General features: G+C 58.0%; 1 protein-coding gene across 1 annotated transcript; it reads right to left on the bottom strand.

Annotated features, from left to right (window-relative positions):
* Nucleotides 1–2,738: 2,738 nt before the first annotated feature.
* TSPO (translocator protein) lies at nt 2,739–14,568 on the bottom strand. Its single transcript, XM_082352686.1, has 4 exons — nt 14,427–14,568; nt 5,693–5,903; nt 3,656–3,794; nt 2,739–3,178 (listed from the first exon to the last, which is right to left on the bottom strand). Exons 2-4 carry the CDS (start codon nt 5,872–5,874, stop codon nt 2,987–2,989), a joined length of 513 nt encoding a protein of 170 aa, XP_082208812.1. The 5' UTR covers nt 5,875–5,903; nt 14,427–14,568; the 3' UTR covers nt 2,739–2,986.
* Between the last annotated feature and the right edge of the window lie 321 nt (nt 14,569–14,889).

Here is a 14,889-nt window from a genome sequence, read left to right as displayed (position 1 = left end):
GGATGGAGTTCCCTCCTGCCTGATTCCTCATTCTGGGGGTAGGGATAATAGGAGACTCTGCCCACAGGGCAGCAGGGGGTGGTCCGTGGGCCCTGTCAGCCAGCACAGTGGCACCCCCTGGTGGTTTTGAAGGTTAAAACAAAGGCAGAGGGCCCCTGACACCCAGGCCAGGGTCCTTCCCGTGCCCCTCAGAAGAGGTGCTCACACCAGGCTGTTCATCAGATGCCTCCCAGGATGCTCCTGCCCGTTCCCAGTTAACTTAGAACCTGGTTGCCCAGTGCAATCCCAGTGGAATCAGCATAGTCACTGGGATCAGAGGACCACATGATCCAGCCTTTCCGTAATTATAAATGTGCTTTTCCCCAATTCCAGAGGTCCTTACACCTCTGATCAGTGAAAATCAGACAACCCCCGGGAAGACCATCAAGCTGGGCTTCCAGGGTCCCAGAAGACTTGTTGCAGTGGAGACGGTTCTTATCCCTCTAAATACTTTCTGGTACCCATCTTCACCTGAGTCAGTTTCTCTGTGTTAAGAATTCATCAGAAGTCAGACTCTTAACGTTTTGGCTTGACAGGAGAGTCCCAGTAGCAGTGATAATTGTACCAAAGTTCTACAGGGCGACACAGAAGAAATCCAAAAGGTAAAGCTTGAGATGCTGACGGTGAAATTTAGAAAACGTCCCCAGGGATGACCTATGGCCACATAAACACGGCAGCTCTTTCATGGACACAGAATAGAATCTCTTGCTATAGGAGAGGCAGGGTTTCATCTTGCAGGGTCTAGAGCAGCAACCATAACATCAAAATGCCAGGCAAACTGAGAGTCGCTGTCGCTTCCCTGCTGACGACCAGCCAGCCGAGCCCTCCTGGGCTGTGTGAACTCTTGCTTGCATCCTTTATGGCTAGTCGGACCGAGAAGGGTTCAGATGCACGGATTTAAGGAGATCTCAATTGAATGAAGCAGCTCCAGGAAAGACGCAGACCAGAAGGACTTGACAAATCTGCGTGCTGTGGATTTTCCTATTAAACCAACACAGAGACTGTCACAACCCTGAAGTCCCTCGTGGGTGGCGACAGCTCAGAAAGGCCATCTAATCATGAAGACGGGGAGAGCATCGTGAGAAAGTAGCAAACAAAACAGCAAAACGCACCCTCCTCTCGCCCGTTTTCCCAGGTGTTTCTATGGCCGTGTGTGTTTTTGTGGCCAGTAGAAAGGATGTGGGATGTTGCTAGAGATGAACAAACCCACGAATGTACGGAATGGAAAAAAGGACTCTGCATGAGCGCCACTGAGAAGATTCCAGAAGTCTCAGGCACACTTAATGTGCTAAGTCTGGCAGGCACACGGGTGCCCACGATGCTTCAAGGAGCACCCCTGACCGTCTTGGAGAACTTTAGAAATAAATTAGTGAAAGGGATGTGCAGAGTCCGCCATCTGACTCTTCTGCTGCAATGAGCATCAGAGGAACTGGGGAAGGACTTCCCAGGCGGTCCAGTGGGTAAGACTCTGTGCTCCCAATGCAGGGGGCCCAGGTTCGATCCCTGGTTGGGGAACTAGATCCCGAATGCTGCAATGAAGATCCCGCATGCCACGACTAAGACCCAGCACAGCCAAAATAAATAAATAAATATTTTTTTAAAAAAGAAGAAGAAGAAGAAGAACTGGGGAGCTGGCCAAGGGCTCAGCTAAGTGCTCGTGGCTACCAAGCTGCTGGATTCCTGAGCACGATCTGTGGGACGTGAAATTCCACCAGGGTTGAGTGTGGGCAAAGTGACAGCCACTGAAAGAGCGGCCCCTTCTCTCAGAAGAATGCAGTCAGCTGTCTGCCCATCTCCCGGAGCATTTCGTACTGTTCGGTCACGTCCGGATGTGAGGACAGAAGAGGCGAGGTGAGAGGGAGAAGCGGCAAAAGCCACTGGCTGCCAAAATGAGTGTGAGCTCTAAATACGGAAATTTTATTTTTACTTCATTTGAATTAACTTTTTCAATGACCAAAACTAAAACAGACAAGCAATAAAAAGGCCAGCAGCTTGGACCAGCCCTGGTCCTAGGAGTCTGCTGCCGGGCGCAGCACAGGCTGTAGGAACTCAGAGGGAGAGGAGGTCGGCGCTCCAGCAGCAGCCCGGGTAAGAGGCTCTGCCCGGCCCCACTCCCAACAGCTGCCCGCACAGGTCACGGGTCACCCAATTCGAAGCCGGGGGTGACACCTCCAAATCTGGGCGGACCTGGGCCAGGGAGGGGCTGCTGTCTGCTGGGTTGGGGCATGGCCAATACTGCCTCTGACCGCCCCTCCCAGATGGAGTGTTTGTGAGGCTGTCCCTGACGGGGTGAGGCTGGCATGAGTCCCGGCACCCAAGGGACAGGTTGGTCGGCGTCCCCCGCTCTGGGCCCAGCCCCATCCTGGCTGAGGCCAGCAGAGGACCACGCTTGGCACCCGAGCGGAGTCAGGTATTGGACCAGGCAGGCTGCGGGCCTGTGCCCTTCAAGTGGCTGGGCTGGGCTTCCTGGACGTGAAGGGGGTGGGCAGGGCCTCCTCCCTCAGCTGCAGCTATGCCAGTGTCTGCTGCTCCAGCCTGGACGGGCCACCTCCGCTCTTGAAAGGGTCCCGAGAATTGTGGCGAAGCCCTGGCCGGGTCCAGCGCCATCTGGATGATACAGCCCAGACGCATCCAGCAAGAGGACGAGCCCCTCGCCCTCCCCACGGCCAAGGGTCCCACCCAAGTAAAAAGGCCACTGCCAGGAGGTTAAAAAACTTTATTTGGCTTATAAAATTCCACATTCTGAGAGCGAGCTTCGAGCAGTGCAGAAAGCGCAGGACACTGTTTCTGGGGTGGGGGCTCGGCCTGGAGCACCTCTGAAACTGCCGGTGACCCCTGGGCTGAGCCCGGACACGCAGGCAGCCTGGCGGCCAGGAGAGCCCGGGGGCCACTACCACCGGCAACGCCTGACCCGCGGCAGCTGCAGTCCTCGGAGGGCGGGGCGCCTTCATTCCGAGAGCCGCCGACGGCCACGGCTGTCGTCCTGGTTGTCCCGCCAGACGCAGTAGTTGAGCATGGCCGCAAAGGCCAGCCAGGCCAGGTACGGGTAGAGCAGGCAGGCGGCCGGTGGGCTCACCTGGTGCCAGGCCACGGCCGTGGCTGCTGCCACTCCACCTATCAGCAGGAGGTCCACCAGGGCCTGCACAGACACAGAGGGACGACAGGGAGGCCTGAGGCTCCACGTACCCATGGGGCTGTGTGTCCCAGCTGCCCACCACCACTATGCCTGAGGGAACTCTCCATCCGCCTCTCAGTGACCTGGCCAAGCCCCGCCCCCATTTTCTGCCTCAGTTTCCTCATCTGTAAAATGGGAACAATCGCCCTTCCCTGACTATGCCATGTGTGGGGTGCACAGCACCAGGTGTAATGTCGGTTCTCCTATACCAACGGCCCCTAAACCCATCAGAGCCCCGCAAGGCTTCCTGCATTGGAAGAAGAGCAGCTGAGGGGTACTGGTCCCCTAAGAGCTTCTGAGGAGACGTGAACCAGGAGCCAAGTGCCTCCCCTGCCCCCGTCTTTAGACCCTGACCCTGAGGGTCTGGGATGTGAGGCCCCATGTCCCCCAAGAGAGGGGCCGTCTCCAGGGACCAGGGAGACAAGCCAAGGTCACACTTACCCAACCCATTTGTCGGGCACCGAAGAAGAGGGGAGGCCATGCCCAGTTCAGAGCCAGCTGCCCAGCGTAGAGGCCCAGGGGAACCACAGCCTCCTTCGAGAAGCCCCCCAGCTCTTTCCAGATCATGTAGGAGCCATACCTGAAACAAAGGCTTCCGGTCAGGGCACCAACAGGGAAGAGGCCAGGAGCCTCCCTGCAGGGCCAGGAGCCACGCTCACCTCTGGGACCACACACTGATGGCTCAGGCATGCCCTGCCACTGACTGCTGTGTGACCTCAGGGAAGTTGCTTAACCTCTCTGGGCCTTTGTTTCTCACGGGGTTGCTGTGGAGATTCTACTTAACACACTGGCAGTGCCCAGGGCAGTACCTGACACATGGGACACTCAATAAATATTTGACATTATTATCAGTGCTGTAAAGGGGGAAGCACATAAGGCATGCAAGTAAACAGGATGGGACTTTTGGGCTGGGCCTTAGAGGATGAGTATGAGTTTGCCAGGGGGAGGCAACGAGGATATGCAAAGGCTTAGAGGCATGCCCGAGATCCCCTGAGTCAGCCTATGTTACTGGTGAAGTCTGGGGGGCACTGGGGAGGTGAAGCAGAAGAGGGCCTGGTCATGGGGCTCTTAGGGCCACAAGGACAACAATAACACCACCAATAATAATATCTAATGCCCTCCAGCATTTACACATGCAGGCATTGCTCTCTTTCCGAGCATTAACTCATTCATTCTCATGATAACGTCATGAGATGGGCAGTACTACCACCCCCATCTTACAGGTGCAGAAACTGTGGCACAGAGAGTCAAAGCGCTAAGAGCTCTTGGCAGGCAATCAGTAGGTGAGTCAGCATGTGAACCCGAGTGGTCTGAGGCCAGAGCCTGGGCTTTTTATTCTGTGAGGGGTTGGACCTTATCAGGACCACAGGGAGTTTCCACGGGGTTCCACAAGAGAGGTGCCAGATTTATGCTCCATCAGGATCTTGATGGTGGGGGGAGGCCTGGAGGCTGGAGCAAGTTAAGGCAGAAACAGTGGTGCCTGGGCCAGGATGGGGAGGAGAAAGCAGAATGCAGGAAGTGCTGCAGCCCGACTGGGCAGGAACTGGGGCTGGCAGAGGGTGTGGCCCAGGTGACACCCAGGTTTCGAGGACTATCTTACTCCCATCAGAACCCTGGGGCGGACTTTCCTGGTGGCACAGTGGTTAAGAGTCTGCCTGCCAATGCAGGGGACACGGATTCAATCCCTGGTCCGGGAAGATTCCCACATGCCGTGGAGCAACTAAGCCCATGCGCCACAACTACTGAGCCTACGCTCTAGAGCCCTCGAGCCACAACTACTGAAGCCCACGCGCCTAGAGCCCGTGCTCCGCAACGAGAAGCCACTGCAATGACAAGCCCACACCTCGCAAAGGAGAGTAGCCCCCCTTGACGTAACTAGAGAAAGCCTGCGTGCAGCAACGCAGCCAAAAATAAATAAACAAATAAAAATAAAATAAATAAATAAATTTTTAAATTAAAAAAATAAAAGAACCCTGGGGCATCAGTCTGGTCTCTGCTACCTGCCCTCTGCAGTCCCACCCTGCACTGGGCTAGCACAGAACCAGTATGCAGGGAACCTTCCAGAGGAGGGTGGGAAGCCAACCAGTCTCCTGGGTGCGGTTCCCACCGGAGCCACGGGGGCGGAGGGGGCACTCCCCCGATCTTGGAAGCATCCACATGCCCACGTCTGAACTTCGCACACGGAGCCGGCCTCACCCTGCTGTTGTGAAAACAGCCAGAATGCCAGTACGGGGTTGCCCGCCCCTCCCAGGAGGCCCCAGAGGAAAAAGTTCAGTTGTGCAACCAACAGGCCCCATAGTTTTCTCCACCCTCACTTGCCAAACGAGGCCAGGAAGTGGTGCCCACTGCCCCGGGAACACCTGGACAGTTCCCACTCTGGAGGAGAAGCTCTGCCCTCGGGCCTGGGCCTCCCCCTGCCCTGCCTGCCCCGGCAGGTGGACAGACCCAGCTGCCAGGCCAGCACCCATGCCCACCTACCCCATGGCCGAGTACAGCGTGCCCCAGATGGGAGCCAGCGTCCAGCGGGGCGGGTGCCACGAGGGCTTCTGCAGGCCGGCGTACCAGCGGAGACTCTCTCCGCGGACATAGTGGGAGGACAGGAAGCCCCCCAGACTGGGCACCAGCGTGAAGCCCACGGCGGGCACCCAGGGTGGGGCCATTGCTGCTGCAGCTGCTGTTCCGGAAAGTTCTGAAAGAGAAGACAGGGCTGGGGTGAGAGGCGGTGATGCTCCAGAGCTGGGGTGGGGCTTCCCCCGGCGCTTCCTGAGGACCTACTGTGCACAGACCCGGGGTGGGTCTGTTACCAGCCCCTCATCACTCATGGATCAACCAATCGATTGATGGAACGCGCAGGAGGTGCAGAAAAGATGTGTGAGGTTGGGGGGCCAGTGCTGAGTCCGCCCTGCAGCCCCTGCCAGCCCAAGGGCTCCAGGGAATGTGCTTCCACCCCCACTCCCACCCCCACCCACGAGGCTGCCCTGACAGGCAGGAGCCTCCCAGGTGCCCCTGCCGTCAGCCCCACGTCCGCTCCTGCTCCAGCTGCCAGGCTCCTGTGCTCTCTCACCCTCACCCTTGACCTTGGGTCTCCTGGCAAGTGACCCCTCCTCTCTGCTGCCTCAATCACGGCCAGTTTGGGTCCCCTCCACCAAGAAGGCTGCCCAGCCCTCCCTCCCCGGGCCGGTACTGCGAGGCCGCCTCGATCCACACCCTGCGCCTGACGCTCCAATACTTCTCATTCAGTCATTCGTCATTCATGCAACAACAGGTATCAGACAGAGATTGGCTCAAATACCCGCTCCCCACCAACATACTGTGGCCTCCGGCAAATGAACAGAACACCAACGTGGCCGACCTGGGTCCAGCCCAGTGCAGGGGGGTCTCTTTGTACACCATCCCACGGGCCCACCCTGAAATCACCTCCCCTTCCCTGTGTTCCAGAGAGGGAAAGCAGCCTCCCTGGGGTCACACAGCACTCTGGGGTCAGGCTCTGCCCAGGCTGAAAAGCTGCTGGGCCCTGACGCCCAGGGCCATGGACGTGGTGGGTGAAAAGGGACAGAGTTTAAGGCTGGTGAGGGCCCCTCAGCAGCCCTGAGAGGCTGACGGGGCTCAGGGCAAGGCAGGCCTGGATGCTGTCACCACCACCTCCAGGGCTGGAGCCCCCCAGGCAGGGACAGAGGGGACCCAATCTTCAGGTCTCTCCGTTCTGCTCGTCAAACACTCCCCCTTGCCCAGCAGCCCCCAGGTCTGCGCTGAGGACCTACTAGGCGCCCAGCAGCGCTCAAGGCTCCCAGGGAGCTGAGCTCATTGGGGCTGAGTCCAGCCAGACAGCAAGCAGAGCCCTGGGCTGGGTGTCGGGGGCCAGCTCTGCCTAACCTGCTGTGGGACCCCAAGCCTATCAGCACCCCTAACTGGGCCTCGGTTCCCCCACCACAAAATGAAGGGGCTGAGCTCCTGCTAACACGCCCTGACTCCAGTTGGAGAAGCCGGGAGTGTCTGTAGGAGATAAGAAGCCACACAGATGGATTATGTCAGCAAACTTGCAGGACGGCCTGCTAGGATGGGGGCTGGGCACCCACGGTGGATGGAGCGGAAGAGGCCCAGACCTCAGACAGGGCACCCCGACCCAGGATCAGAGAGAAGACGGTGCTGGAAGGACACGGAGCCCTTTCTCCCAGGGACACGGGAAGGGAAAGCGGCGGGGGTGGAGAGAGGCACGAGGCAGACGGGGCAGCAGGTACAGGGAAGAGGCTGTGCCCATCCGGAGGCAGTGGGGAGCCATCGGGGCTTCCGGGCAAAGGGCGAAGGCTGCCCAAGGCAGAAGGGGCAGCTGCTGGCCTGGGGCGCCACGAAGCTCCGTGAGATGCAGAAGCAACCTCAGTGCCCAACACCGGGGACTGTTAAGGATGGGTCAACGCCCAAGTCCCGCTTGGAGGACTCTTTAATGATGCGAAAACTGTCCTCAACATAACATTAAGTGCAGAAAGCAGAATATAAAATTGACTACAGAATTATCCCAATTTTAGCAAAAAATGAATATGCATTTTAAAAACGGTAACAAGCGCGTGAAGACGTTAGCAGCCGTCACCCTCATAAAGCAAACATCTCCTGGGGAACGGCTGTGAGCCCGGCCCAGGCACAGGCCTGACCCAAACACTGTCTTTCTGGCCTCACCCCGCGAGGGACCCACACCATCTTATCCCACCTGCCGATGGACCCAAGGTGCAGAGCGGCAGGGGCGTTTGCCCAGGGCCCCTCCACAAGCGGGTAGCTTGGGAGTCTAAGGCCCACACTCAGCAGAGGGATTTACGATGCTTTGTTATTGTTTTCCGAAATGTCTATAACGAGCATAATTTTAAAAGGAACAGTCGGAGAGTGTTAGGCATCCAGCAGAATCTGGCTCTGCCGTCTAGTGACTCTGATTCCTCCGGCCCTGGGCCTCAGTTTTCTCGCCTGTCGAGTGGGCACAGTGAGCTCATTCCGCACGATCACTGCACAGATGAGCCGTGGATAAGCACTGCCCAGGGCTGGCTGGTGACAAGTAAAGCTTCCTGTGCTTCTCCCCCAGCCCCTCCCACCCCACCCCCCGGCCCTCTGGTTTCCAGGGTGCACGCAACTGTTCCTGGGGTGGGGCTGAGGGGCTGATCTCACCACAGTATGAAGGCCCACCTCTCCCGGGGCCAGGAGAGCACTTGCCCAGTGCTGCTGCCAGGTGGATGTGGAGCCCTGGGACCCAGCCACCACTGTGTCATCTCGGAGGAGCCCAGGCCACCTCAGCCGGCTTTCTCACCTACGCCATGGGGCACAGCCCTGCTCAGCCTGTTTAATAAATGTGTTGAATCCGCAGCCAAGTGACAGCCCTTGGGCAACCGTAACAAGCTGTGTTCAGTGCCTGAGGGGTCCCCTGGACCGTGACATGAGCTGGGCAGGTGGGAGGGCTTCACCTCGCACTGACTCTCACACACAGATAGGGACACTGAGGCCCAGGGGGTCGGGGGCTGAACTGTGCCTTTTCCCAGGAAGGTCCCAATTTATGCCCACTTTGTCCCAAAAGAATGGCCCCCCACCCTCTCAGCAGTGCTCCTTTTACAGGTGACCAAGGTTAACGCTACCAGTGTAAGAAACATGACACGGTTCACAGAGGTGGACACACTCGCTCTGGTATTCATGCCCCAAACACAAACCCCAGTCCAATCATGAGAAAACGTCACAATCCCAGACAGAGGAACATTCGACCAAATACCTGGCCTGCGCTCTAGCACTCTTGAAAAGGGTCAAGGTCATGAAAGGCAAGGAAAGACGGAGGGAAATGTCACCGACTAAGGACAAATAACAGCTAAACGCAATGTGGGATCCCAGACGGACGGGGTCCTGGGCCAGCTGAGCACGTTAGCGGGGTTACCGGCACGGTGTGAATTTCCTGGTTCCACTAGGGGAAAGCTGGGTGAAGGGTATGCAGCAACTCTCTGCACTACCTTTGTAGCTTTACCGCAAATCTAAAATTAGTTCAAAATGAAACATTAAAAAGAAAAGAAGGATCCTGGTTTGGACACTAACGCGCATAGTCTCCTACTTTCTCCTCGATATTGTTGTCACTGCTTCGGTCCCTAAGTCCCACCCCTGACCCACCTGCCACCAAGGCCCCTCAGAGTTTCCTGACCATTTGGTTTTTATTTCTTATTGCTTTTGGTTAATGGAAATGAGAGTCATAAAACATAAAATGAACCATTTTAAACTGCACAGTTCAGCGGCATTTGGTACATTTCCCAATGTTGTGCAACCATCCATACCAAGTTCCAAAACATTTCCATTACCCCAAAAGACGCCCACCCATCAGCACTCACTCCCCATTCCTCCCTCCCCCAGCCCCTGGCAACCACCCATCTGCCTTCTGTCTCTGTGGATTTACCTTTTCCACACATTTCACATAAACAGAATCACACATTATGTGGACTTTGGGGTCCGGCTTCTCTCACTGAGCGTGTTTTCGAGGCTCACCCACATTGTAGCCTGGGTCCATACTTCTCCCCAAGGCGCTGTGGGCAGGGGTGCTCGTGTCACCCTGCCACGGCACCCAGCCGGTGCCCAGGAAATCCCCAGTGTGCCAGCTGATGGGGCTGGAGAGCCCACCACCCTGGTCCCTTGCTGTGCAGAACAAACAGACACCCAGGAAGAGGTGGTGGCTCTCCCCGCTGTGGTGACAGAGTAAGGCCTGAGCCCACGCTTCTGCTCACCCTTCCAGGCTGCTGTGTTTATGCACCACTGGGCCAAGGGGATTAAAGGGTCTGCCCAGCCTGAGGGTCAGAAAACAGGTAGGTCAAATGCCCCACATGGAGAGAGCCCAGGCAAGGAGCTTCCTGGGGCCTCATGGGGACTGCCAGGCTCTTGAATCACCCGATTAGGGGACCCACCAAGCTGAGTCATGCTGGGCTGGGCTGGGCAGGGCAGGGCAGCTGGCCCAAGCAGGCCTGAGAGAGATCCATCCTGTGATGGGGTTAGGGTTAGGGTTTGGGTTAGAGCCACTCCTGTGGCCAGGAGGGGGCTCAGGGCTCAGGCAGAGAGGCAAAGCCACCCACCTGCCCTTTATTTCTGTTTCCGTCAGAAGGTGACTAAGAGCCCAAACCTTGGCTCTGCCTCCAATTTTCTTGGTGAAGCCAAGCCAAAGCTCCTCTCTGGGCCTCAGTTTCCCCTTACATCAGGTGGCTGTAACCTGCCCTGTGTCCTTCATGGGGTCGTGGGCAGGCCCAGATAAGCCAGGGGATGTGGGGGTCAGTGTTGGGGACCACTTATCTCTCCAGGAGAAGCAGCAGCCACATGGCGCAGACCCAAGGCTGAGAAAATGTCAGCCAGTTGGTCACCCAACACTCAGTGGGTGAAAATGCTTCCAAAAGGCCCCGCCCTCAAGGCCTGGGGCCACTGAAACAGAGGCCAAGAACGGGCAAAGCAGAGAGCTCAGGCCTTGGGGTCAGGAGACTGTGCAAGGCCTCTGGGAGGGGGGGGGGGGGGGGCGGAGCCTGGTGCAGGGCCCGGCTGTCTTCATCCTGGGTCATCACCGCTTCACTCCGGCTTCACAACAGCCGCAGGGGTGGGGCCGGCTGCTTCTCTTCTCAGGCCCCGACTTCCACATCTCTCGGCCTCCACAGTGGACTCCACTTTCCAGATGAGGAAACCGAGGCACAGGGAGTCACAGAACTTTCCAGGTCTGGGTGACTCTGAGACCTCCTGAAACACCCCTCCAGTTCCTGATCTGGGAGTCTGCTGGCCTCAGCTCTGGGCCACACAGCCAGTCACAACGATGGGCTGTGTCACCTCCCCTCTCTCAGCTTCCTCCTCCATGGTGACAAGGCACTTAAGCCCTGCCCCAGAAAGCTGCGGGGGGGGGGGGGGGGGCAGGGCTCATCTCAGGCCACTCCCACCCCACCTCAGCCATTCCACCCGCTGCCTTGGTGCCAGAGGATTCTCTCAGGACCAACAGCCTCACTCTCTCCAGCACCAGGGCCAGTGTCCCAGCCCTGACGAGGCATCAGGTCCCAGCTGGGCCCGTGGGCAGCAGTTTCAGGATCTGAATCCTCCCTGCCCCTGGGGTGAGACTCAGGATCTCTCGTCCTAGTGATGCTTCACTCCTGGGCCTCTGTGCCCCCATCTGTGAAGGGGGGACTGCGGCAGTGGGCCTCTGGAGGAGCTTTCTGTTCTCTGAGGCCTCCCTATAGAAGGTGACAGAAACTGCTGCTCAGAAACAGAACAGAGTTTTGCCGTTTCTCTGGTCCCCACCTCCAAGCTGTACCCAGCTCCTCCTGGGCCTTATCTCTCCTTCAAGCCACCACCGATGGTCCCAGGGACTTGTTTTAAGGCTCCTTTTTTTTTTTTTTTTAAATGACTTACAGCTAATCATCCTCATTGTAACCTCTGTTAATCTTTTTCATTATGAAAGTATCCAATGTAACAGACAACAGGTCTGGAAACCCAGCTGGTCTGGGATGGGGTGGGGCCGGGGGTGACAAAGGGGAATCTGCTTTACGGAGAATGACTATTGAGACAGAGAGCATGCTCAGGCATTGCTTGCACAATCAAAAATAAGTAAAAGAAAATACAAATAAGAGACAGATTCAGAAATGAACTAATGAAAAGTCAAAAGTGTATACGGCACAAAGTAGGCTCAGCCCCTGTCAGCACCTCCCCTACCCCCGCTCAGCGATCCACTGTCAACGGTTTCTGGTTTCTGGCTGAACCAGCTGGACACCATTCAGTCATGGCCAGGCAGACACACACACACACACACACATGCACACACACATACACACACACGCACACACACACACACACACACACTCCAGGCACACACTCCTCTGGGCATGCACTGTGGAGGAAACAGGGCTTTGAAATCAGACCACGAGCATTTGAACCCCAGCTGCACTGCTCTGTGTCTCTGGGCAGTTTCCGTCAGTTCCCCCCCAAAGGGCTCCCTCGGCGGCCCAGGATTCTGTCTGAGCCTCCCCCTGGGGAGGCTGAGCAGCCTGTCTCCCTGCTCCCCGAAGAGGCTTGTTCCTCAGCTCCTTTCCCGACCAGTGGACAAGAGCTACTGCTTCCTGGGAGCGGCCCCTGGCCTCCCGCTGCCCTGTGTCGGGGTCCCCACGCCACTCCCCACAGAGACACTGGGGCCCTCGGGCCACATCCAAGCAGCCTGGCCTTTGGGCCGCGGGCCTGCTGTGTACCAGGCACTCTGGGCCGTGCTCCTTGTACACAGCCTTCTCCTTGGCCGTGACCCTTTGGAACACCCTCAGTCACACATCCTTAGGGGAGGCTCGAGTCCTGCCCCTCCTGCCGTCCACTCTGCAGCATGTGGCTGGTACCAGGGACCATCATGCCCTAGCAGGCCAGCCCGAGAGGCTCCCAATCCAGGCCAGGCCACAGGCCTCGGCGAGGCTGGCTCTGGCACTCAGCCAGGTGTTCACAGCTGGAAGCCCCCCTGTAAGCAGAGAGGGTCGAGTGCCCCCCAAGGAAGAGAACCACGCATGGCTTTCTTGACACAAGAGAAGCCATTTTAGGCCTAAGCTGTTTTGTGATCTAAGCCTGGCCACAGTGCTTGCCCTTCAACAGGCCTCTAATAATCTTAAGGGAATGAAAGAGCAGACAACTGTTATCAGGCAAGAGAAGTAACAATAGCAAAGATAATAAATCAGTTGTAAAGACTCCCAGTTCTGGGCTTCCCTGGTGGCGCAGTGGTTGAGAGTCTGCCTGCTAATGCAGGGGACACGGGTTCGAGCCCTGGTCTGGGAGGATCCCACATGCCACGGAGCGGCTGGGCCCGTGAGCCACAATTGCTGAGCCTGCGCGTCTGGAGCCTGTGCTTCTCAACAAGAGAGGCCGCAATAGTGAGAGACCCGCGCACCGCGATGAAGAGTGGCCCCCGCTTGCCGCAACTGGAGAAAGCCCTCGCACAGAAACGAGGACCCAACACAGACAAAAATTAATTAATTAATTAATTAATTTAAAAAAAAATATGCTTTCTCCCCATAATTAGTGAACCTTCTGCACAATAAAGACTTCCACCCCTCCTGCCCCTTTAAAAAAAAAAAAAAAAAAAAAGACTCCCAGTTCTGTCTCAGTGGTAAAGGTTACCCCGAAACACGTTTTTGAGCTGTTTTGCAGAATTTAAACACATCTCCCTACCCCCACCTCAAGTGCTCAGCTACCAGATCAACTGGAACCTAAGGGATAAGAAGCTGACCTTTGCTGACCCGTTGTAACTTCAATCAACTAAAGCTTCGACTCTACAGACCTCTGCCCCAATTCTATGCTGAATTCTCCTCTGCTCAAGCCCCTTCATGAATATGCAGCTTAAAACTTCCCCAGTTTTGCTGTTTGGGGAGACACTTCTTTGGGAAAGCTCCGAGGTGCTCTCCTTACTTGCTGGAAGTAAGAAATCCTTCCTTGTCCCGACCTTTGGCTTGGTTGTGCCTTTTGGCTCGGCACCCACCCGAGAGGCAAACCCAGTTTTCCGGGAACACCACGACCCCTCCCACCTGGGCTCCTAGCTCCTTTGCAGGAGGGGCAGGGGACAAGCAAGTCCCAGGGGATGCCCTGCCCACACCGGGATGTGTAGGCTACAGTGCACCTGAGCACTGGACGGCGATCTAGGGACCCGGTTCTAAGGCTCCGCGGGGCCTTCACTGGCTCTGGACAAATAACCTCCCCTTCTCTGGCCTGGGTTTCCTCCCCTAGAAATGGGGTGTCTCAAGCGGATCAGGAGCCCGAGGTCTCCCAGGCACTCTGTGATCCTCAAGGTATCCCGCTCCTCCACTCCCGCCCTCTGCCGGCCGCGGCTGCTCAACTACGCATTGGGCGGGAAGGGGGGGTGCCTGGTCCCTCCCGCGGCTCCGCTTCCCGCGGGACCCGAGGGCCCGGCGGGGTGCGGCGGGGCGGGGTTGCCCAAGTTCCCCCTTCCGCGCCCCCAATCCCGCCGGAACCCGGCCGCGCAGGAGCGCCGACCGCGGAGGCCAGGGCCGGGTGGAGGGAGAGAGGGGTCACAGCCCCCCTACGCCGGCCGACCCAATGGCCGGGTCCCCAATGCTGCCCCGCGGCCGCCCCCCGGGTCCCCGCCACCTCCCGCCGCAGTTTCCCCTCGGGCCCCGCGCCGGCGGGCGGGCCCTGTCGGGGGTCGCTGCCGCGCGGGGCCACCTTCCCGCCGCCCCCTCGAAGCCCCGTCCCCACTCACCAGCGACGAGGACTCGCTAGGGGAAGGGCACTGCGCGGCGGGAGGTGGGGCCCGGGCGCGGCCCCGGCCCCGACCGCGGGGCCCCGCCCACCCCGGCCCCGCCCGGCTTCGCTGGAAACCCGGACGGCGGCCGCCTACAGCCCCGTGGGTTGGCGCGCTCCCTCCTCTCGCCGCCCTGCCAGGAAGACGCGCCTCCGCCTCCCCCGGGCACGAGCGCGCCTCCCGGCCGCTTCTCCTTCCCACCGTGACCGCCCCGCCGCGCAGACACTGCCGGCTCTGCAGGCAGGTCGCGTCTCTTCTTCTGCCTCATTTCTCCTATCTGTAAAGTGGGACGATAGAGATCACCGATCTCAGATAGGGGAATTACGTCGCCTGACGGCAGAGCCTTGAACATCCTTCTACACAACAACCCTGGCCACCATCTCCGGAGGAGAACCCCAGTTCCTTTAGCTGTTGCCCCAGG

Source organism: Balaenoptera borealis, assembly GCF_965194805.1.
Source record: "Balaenoptera borealis genome assembly, chromosome: 13".
NCBI lineage: Eukaryota > Metazoa > Chordata > Mammalia > Artiodactyla > Balaenopteridae > Balaenoptera > Balaenoptera borealis.
Note: the sequence above shows the minus strand (reverse complement) of the source record. Positions and strands in the feature narration are given on the sequence as shown.